Source organism: Triticum dicoccoides, chromosome 2B, assembly GCF_002162155.2.
Source record: "Triticum dicoccoides isolate Atlit2015 ecotype Zavitan chromosome 2B, WEW_v2.0, whole genome shotgun sequence".
In the NCBI taxonomy this organism is placed as follows: Eukaryota; Viridiplantae; Streptophyta; class Magnoliopsida; order Poales; family Poaceae; genus Triticum; species Triticum dicoccoides.
Window position 1 is genome coordinate 33,843,088 of NC_041383.1, and position 8,274 is coordinate 33,851,361.

The window sequence follows — 8,274 nt, forward strand, 5'->3', positions numbered from 1 at the left end:
ACCGGTTCGTGCCATGAACCTGTACTAAAGGTGCTGGACGGGCCCCAGACTGACAACATCCTGCCACCACTCTCTTTAGTACCGGTTCGTGGCACGAACTGGTGCTAAAGGTTCGCCATGAACCCGTACTAATGAGAGCGGCCGGCTAGCCGTTGGAACCAGCACTAATGGACACATTAGTGCCGGCTCAAAATCAAACCGGCACTAATGTGTCTCAGATTTGCCCCTTTTTCTACTAGTGTACTTTTTCTATGAACTTGGTCAAACATTACAAAGTTTGACTTCAATCAACTCTAATATGCAGAGTAAATAAAAACGGAAGGTGTAGTAAGTAACACCCATTTATGTACTGCTCATCTTGGAGACTAATCACTACTTGGACATTTTGAGAAGTATCAGGATGGTCCAACATATCAATCACCAAAAGTAGTTTCCTTTTTGGAATTGGTAGCACATCTCTAATTTATGTCATATTATAGATTTCTAGAATGTCTTTTTTTGTTGTTCTATAGAGCTAACATTTGTAAGATCTTTAGTTACAGTGATGACAATATATTGGTTATGATACTTACCAAGATTTATTAGTTAGGATGAAGAATGATCTGAGACAATGATAGTCGGGTTATTTTTGTTTTACATTACTTGGTTTCTGTATATCTTAGTGTTTTTCATTCATTTTATTTTATTTTTGCAGGAGAAACTTTTGATCTATTCATAATCAATCATGCCAGTATAAAGAACACCAGAGGTAACAAAAATTACAACCAGGTGTGTGGACCACCTAGCGATGACTAAAAGCACTGAGGTGAGCCGAAAGGAGCGCCACCTTAACCTCCCCTCCGTCACCAGAACCGGGCAAATAATTCGAGCCAAATATTTGTACATAATGATACATTTGCGTGGTAATTCCTAGGTTCCTTAAATAATAACCAATGTGCTCAGAATTTGATCATATGGACAAGCTGTTTAATAAACTAAATAAAATAAACAATCAGTTTTACGTGATTTTTTATAATTAATATATTCACATTCATTTGTGGAGATTTTGTATTACTCGGGTTAGTCTTAAACTTTCATGGTTTTACTACCATGAAAGTAAGATAAGACGTGCACCCTTGAGCTGAATGCTTAGTAAATTGATTAAAATAAATACATATGTGCCTTTTTTGGTTTTCACTCAAATTAGAAATATAGTTATAATTTTGCATATTTTCCTCTTATGTTGCATATGTATAAATCACTATACTCGACAAAAAACATGTAGAGCATCATAAAAGAAAAAAAAATACTAAAGCACGCGCGGAGAATTCGGTGCCCTGAGACCCGCGTGCCACAAATCTGCTCCCACAAAACACAGATAGGTTTCGAGAAAAGACGTTTGTGAAAGCTGAAAAGGGGAAAGCCACCAGGAGAGGACATCCACACGGGCCCAGCATTGCTCATGATGATACATCCACAAAAAATGCCTTTAAACTTTATTGATATATTCTCTTACAATTTAAACCAACACAAATCACATGCTAGCCGCACATACATTTAGACGTAAAAAGGACTTCTGCCCATCTCCGAGACATTTTGTAAAACTAGGCATGATTACCAACTTATCCAAATTCACCAACAAAAATGTACTCTAGAAAATGATGTTCCAGTTCAGCTCAGGATTGTCAAGCACCACTATTAGAGCTGGCATGTCCACGTCTCTTGGGTCGAACTTCTGAAATTCTATTACTGCTCCCGCCATTTTGCGATTTTGAGTTAGGTCCATATCAGGGCCATTCTTCGCGACAATCCTAGTGCTGCCGCCACTACAAGTGTGATGACCATAGTACACAACAATGTACTTTGCAGTTTCCTCTTCGCAATTAATAGTTACGTTATGATCCTGTTGCTGAATTGTCTTGGTTGCTGAGCAATTGCGTTCTGTGTAGGCGCATCTGTAGTAGCTCCTGCTTAATTAAAAGTTTGCTCAGTTATACATTATAATGATAAATTGATTGCTTAATAACCTGTAAATAGAACTACCACTATGATTATCAATAGTCACAGATTCAAAGCAGACGGAAAAAATGCATCCAAATGTTTTTGACCAGGTCATCATGCCATATAAGATTATGTTTGGTCATAATAGGATGTTCTAGGCGCGCGCACGCGCAGACAGAATCAATAGGGGGATCATGCCATATAAGATTATGTTTGGTCATAATAGGATGTTCTAGGCGCGCGCACGCGCAGACAGACTGAGAGAAGTCTCACATGTGATGATTTCCGAGGACAACCTCGAATAAAGGGACTAGCATGTACTCCCTCGATTCTAAATATATATAAGACCTTTTAGAGATTCCATTACTGACTATATATATCCGTATGTAGTCCATATTGGAAGCTGTAAAAAGTTCTTATATTTAGAAACGGAGGGAGTAGGTTTTGGCAGTATTAATGTGAGGATATGCTTGAATGAATTGCTTAGTGGTAATATAGATACCTGGCATGTTCCCTCCCGTTAATGTTCTTCTGCCCATATTTTCTCCAATGATGGCCATCATAATGTGGAACAACTGTTACAAGAGATCTTGATCGCTTGTCGTTGTTTCTCCTGCACGACGCATACATACATATATAAGTGGCAACTAATTGGTGAGATACCTGAAATGCAAACATATATGGAGGAAAAGGTAACAGCTACGTACTACTAAGGATGATCAAATTTGAATGAAGACAAGAACATATTAATCAATTTGCAAAAAAAAAAGATATTCAATATTTGCATTGGAAAAATTATAACCTTCTCTTCCGACCAATGTTGCTGATCACAGGCTTCTTGTCCTGTCCCTCGCCGGCGTTGGGAGAAATTACATCAACGCCGGCGAGGTCGAAGGGCCCCGTCGCGTGTCCATGACCGCCTGCTTGGGTACTGATCCCCTGGAGCCTGGACATGACACCGGAGATGCAGTCGATCACGTCGTCGAAGAGGCAGATGGCCAGGTTGGCCGACCTGCTGTCGGCGTCGCGAAGCGCCGGCAGGATGAGCGCGCGGAGTTGCGTCAGAAGCTCCTGCTGCCTCCTGAGTAAGAACAATGTGTCCATCTCGGAGCCGTCATTGACTGACCATTTTGGTGCTGCTCTTCATCTTGTTATCCAAGAAAGTATATGGGAATCAGCAGGTGCCCTCCTTATCTAGTACAGGGGTCACGCATGCACGGACGCACTTGCTAGTTAAATATGGTGCCTTTACGTACAGGGGCTCTGTACCACGGTATGTACGTGCCCATGGTCCGTGTACGTAAAAGAAAAGAAAGAGCATGCAGTGTGAGACGACTGAGAGAGCACGAGGAAGAAGAGGGGTTGTTGCTTGCTCGACTGATGGAAGAGGAAAGAATAAAAGAGTCAAAAGATCACCTCCAAACTGCATACATATGCTGACCATCGAATGACATATATGCTGAGCGGGAGAGTGACATATACGCGGCACGCAGGAAGCAGCAAAGATATACGCGGTTCGTCTACCAGCCGGCTGGGATACTGATCGATCGATGAGATTATTTTTTTACTGTATGAGGACGTCGATCGGGTTCATCAGACCTCCTCGTATGTTTGGTCAAATTTTGTCGCCTATATGACTAGCTAAATATGAAATATACGCTACAAAAAGTGAGTAGGGCATTTGGGTGTTTCAAACTGCACGCATGCATGCTGACTGGGAGTAACTGGCATGAAAGGGATATAATAAATACTAATTCACACTAAAACTACGACACGTATTTCGGATCGAAGGGAGCACATGAAAATTTATAATTTGCTCCAAAAAATAATACTTCAAATAGTTGAGAACTAGATCATATATAGGCCGAAACTATCAATCCAGCGAATATATATTACCAAAAAGGCTTCTTGTCCCGCTTTTTATAGATAAAGCCAAACCATAATACAGCCACACCAAAAAACGAATGTCCACATGAAACAGCCGAAAAAACAAAACCAGAAATAGTATGTGCTGGGGACAACAGCAAAACCAGAATCTAGTGGATTTATATAATAAATACTAGTTGAGGAAACCACATGGTCATGGGAGGGTTTACTTATTTAATCTGAGGTGCTTTAAGCTGGTGGCGGCCATCTGCACCACACCATCCTGGCAAGTTTCTTTTCACGTACCGTACCCCTAGCTAGCATGAATTATCCAAGATGATACAATAATATAGCTGGCACAACATTGTCGTGTACTGTTGCCGGTAGCAAAGCTTGGCCTTATGCATAATGAATAGTCAAGTATGATGGTCTTATTGTGAATGAGTTTTGGAATGGTGATCAGTAGGAGCCAAGCAATGTTTGAACATACTATTACTTGTCAACATAGGATAGTTGACCGTAGGATGAACCGCCATAGCATGCATATATATCCCAAACCACCAAGAACACCTTGCAAGTATATTCCTTAAAACAGGCTTTCACCCCGCTTTATATATAAAGCAACAATTAGAAAAGTACCCGGCCGAACGATACAAGATGGTGAGGTAGCCCTCTTACAAAGCCGATCCTAAGATATCCAGCAAACGTAGACGCACGCGACTACGCTACCAGCTACAAGCACCAGAAGCACTAAACACCCCCTGCTACGACCTAGCACACCCAATCTCCACGACAACACCCCCAAGAGGGAAGTTGGTACAGAGCGTCGCCGCTGCTGAGTCCATACGGACAGAGTTCTTCACCCGGAACCAAGGCACGAGGAGAAGAACCACAACGAAGTCTTCAAGGAAGAGCACGACACCCACTGGTGTCACCGTCGTCGGCGCCATGGCACAGAGCTTTCACTCGACAACTCACATGTGCCCCCTTGAGGCTGCCAAGAGGAGCGCGGCGAAGTCAGTGCCCCGGATCCGGATTAGGATGCCACCGCACCGAAGATAGGGCACGTCCGAGCTACCCATCGCCACCCCTCCCGTTGCCCACACAACCCAGGAGAGGAGCCACCACAACCACAATGATGCCCGCTGAAGAGCAACAACGCGGCCCGCCATCTAGGGCCGCCTACTCGGCATCCCTGTTGTGATATACCGTGTGCCACCCACGTCACAACGCACACAACCACGGTAGGAGGAGCAACGATAGTCCATCGACTCCTAGCCCGGCATCAGTCTCTAAGTCAGGGTAGGCGCCTCCATCGTGGGAGGTACCCACACCTGCGTCCCAAGCTAGTGCCAGGTGGGGGGACACGACTATGAGACTCCCGGCAGCCGCTGATGAACCAGCCCCTGGCCAGGCAAGTTCACACGACACCATGTCCATGTCCACCAGCATCGATCCGCGTACCGATGCACCGCAAATGCGACCACCCCCAACGAGCACTCACCGGACCGCGCCCACCATCGCCTACCCAGAGAGGAAGCTCTCCCACTCGTCTCGGGCCTCAATCTGGTCCGCCCAAGCACGAGCCCCAGCTCCTGGCCCTCTCCGCGCGAAAGCTCGCGCCTTTGGCCCGGACCCAGGAGAAGGAAGGAGCCACCACCACTCGCAGCCCACCGCCGCACGCTGCCGCCAAAGCTGCCATCACCATCTGGCCGACCGGTTCCCCCACCTAGCACCCACCATAGCTCCTGCAGACCTGGAGTAGAGCAGAGCCCACACCAGGAGGGGCAGCCACCGCAGCCAATGACAGGATAACTTTTTTTTTTCGAGAGAAATTTCCAATCTATTCATCAATCATGGCAGTACAGAGAACACAAGAGGTAATAAAAATTACAACTAGGTCTATGGACCACCGAACGTCCCGACTGCATCAACGGGCTTATGGGCTTACATATCTAGGCAAGGTAATTTTCATATTTCCCCTGCAACTTTGAGACGTTGTCGTGTTTCAGGCATGGTTTGTAACAAAGGACATCTTTATTGGACACTTGTATCCCACTTATGCTTTTGTGCACATTGTGTACTTATCTGGGAACAATATGAGTAAGCGCAGTCGTGCATTCGCATGGTCGCCGGCGACATATAAATTAGGGATGGGAAGGGAGGGGAGGGGACTAGGTCGGCTTTGAGTACCTAGGAAGACCATGCGTCCAGAAGAGGGCTGACGACGCCGTGCACGCCGTGGCACTTCAGTAAGTTTCTGAAAGTCCAGTACTATTTGAGTTTCAACGGACCATACCCTTTATCTGGGATAAGCAATGGTACTGGAATTTTCTATGATCTGCTTCTCATTGAAAGTACTAGTATTTAGTAAGTCTTTGTGTTTAGATCAACAGGCTCTCTGAAACTGCCATGTTCCAGTTTCTTTGATCTGCCCTGTTTCATTTCACTGAAATGTCAACAACTTAGAATTTTCACCGAAATGTAACAAATCGTCAAAGTAGTTGTAGCCACCTTTACATCTGGCTATGGCTAAAGACATTGTAGCGAAAATGAAAACTGGGGGAAGCCACGTCCCAAACACGGGACAGAGGAGAGCATTGCCACATACATCGAGAACTGTTACAACATATTGTTGCCGTCGTTGGTTGCAGACAACGCATCAGGGCTCTAGTACGTGTTCGCCGCCAACTCCGGTCGCACCCCTAGCCTCGTCTTAGTTCTTCAGCAGCTGTAAGCGCTCGGACTATCGTTGCTTCTCTCCATCTGCGGCAAAGCGCTATTCCATCAATGTGGTACATCTCTTTGGGCATAAAGGCAACCATCTCTTCACACTAGTAGAAAAACTACTTTACGTGAGACACATTAGTCCCGATTTGTAAATGAACCGGCACCAATGATACCATTAGTACCGGTTCAAACGGCTATGCATTAATTCCGGTTCATTTGTGACCTTTAGTATCGGTTGCTGGCTCCAATTGGTACTACCCCCCTCCCCCCCCTTTAGTACCGGTTGGACCACCTACCGGTACTAAAGATGGTGCGCTGCTACTTGCAGTACATAATGTTTAGTCCTAGCTTGCTAGTTGAGAGGAGCTCGCACCGGTTTATAAGCCCCGCCGCGGCTACCGTGTCGAGCTCCTCTCTAAGTAGGCCTTTGTAGGCCTATTGCAAGTCTTCTGCCCTGTGGGGCCTACTGGGCCGTACGGGCCTGCATCCTGGCCGAACTGGAGGTTGGGTTTCTAGTCCTATGCTTTACTTCAAAAAAAAAATAAAAAAATCCTTTAGTCCCCAGACCACGGCGCGCCTCGTGCCGCGTGGTGGGCCTTTGGTCCCGGTTCGTGTTGAACCGGTACTAAGGGGGGGGGGGGGCCCTTTAGTCCCCACCCTTTAGTGCCGGTTTCCAGAACCGGTACTAAAAGTCATTTTTCTACTAGTGTCATCGGACGCATCAGCTGTGTTAGTTTTTGCACAACAAGAGGTTAATGGATGCAGGTAAGTGTTGTTGGTGGGCTGCTGAGAGCAGTTCTGTCCAACGCCCAATGTTGGAGCACGAGCGAATCTAACAAAATAAAATTATTAATATTTTGTGGTTCATGATGTCAATCAAGGATGTCATGCCCATAACTAAGCTTATTAATCACTCTGTGTTTGCAAAGGTATTTTACGGTCACTTTCATGCTTATTAAAAGCACGCTGAGTAGCAGCCGCAGAAAAGTCTTATTAGTATGACACCAATTCTTCGTGTTTTATGCTCCGTGTAGACTGGTGAAAGTTGCTAGAGACCGCTTCCAAATTTCTACCCAGCTAGAAAAGAGATTATCCAATTTCACATTCAACTGTTTGATCATTAAAGAAAAAAAGAATAGGACGGCTTCAACAGAGAAGCATGACGAAGCCTCAGTGCCCTTGGGTGAGTTCTCTGGCAAGTTTCCTAGGTTTTACAAGTATGTTTCATATGTTGCCTGTGTAGTTTCTAAATGTACATGTTGGCTTCGAATTTTCGACTTTATGGTTGTGTGTTATGAAAGGCAAAGTGCTTGTGCAAATGTGATGTATGCATGCCTGATAATTGTCTTTGAATGTTTTTTTTGAATTTCATTTGGAGGGTTGGTAATCAAACAAAAAATAAAATATTGAACGAAAGGGGTTCCCCCGCTCCATCTTTTTATTAAATGAAGGCAAAAAAACAAAAATATTGTCAAGCCTGAAAAAGGTAATGGAGGCGGTTGTATGGAGAAAACTGCCTCGGGCCCTGAAAGCATTGCTAGTAATTGTTCCGAAAGAACCGCATGCGGGTAGAAGCACTGGAGGCGGTTTTGAAACCACCTCCACTATGTCGATTATTAGCAAGACAAACTTTGAGGCGGAACGAGGAGCCGCTGAAGGCCCATGTATCAAATCGTCTCCAAAGCCCGATGTTCTACT

The 8,274-nt window shown here is 44.9% G+C and overlaps 1 protein-coding gene across 1 annotated transcript; it reads right to left on the minus strand.

The window, feature by feature from the left end:
* Window positions 1-1,630: 1,630 nt before the first annotated feature.
* LOC119360336 (probable WRKY transcription factor 70) lies at window positions 1,631-3,269 on the minus strand. The gene is made up of 4 exons (XM_037626018.1): window positions 3,262-3,269; window positions 2,783-3,121; window positions 2,483-2,593; window positions 1,631-1,946 (listed from the first exon to the last, which is right to left on the minus strand). Exons 1-4 carry the CDS (start codon window positions 3,267-3,269, stop codon window positions 1,631-1,633), a joined length of 774 nt encoding a protein of 257 aa, XP_037481915.1.
* Between the last annotated feature and the right edge of the window lie 5,005 nt (window positions 3,270-8,274).

Coding starts and splice junctions, on each gene's coding strand:
- LOC119360336 (XM_037626018.1), bottom strand. Junction 2,594..2,782: donor AACATTGGTCGGAAGAGAAG/GTTATAATTTTT, acceptor TGCGTCGTGCAG/GAGAAACAACGACAAGCGAT. Junction 1,947..2,482: donor AACGGGAGGGAACATGCCAG/GTATCTATATTA, acceptor TTAATTAAGCAG/GAGCTACTACAGATGCGCCT.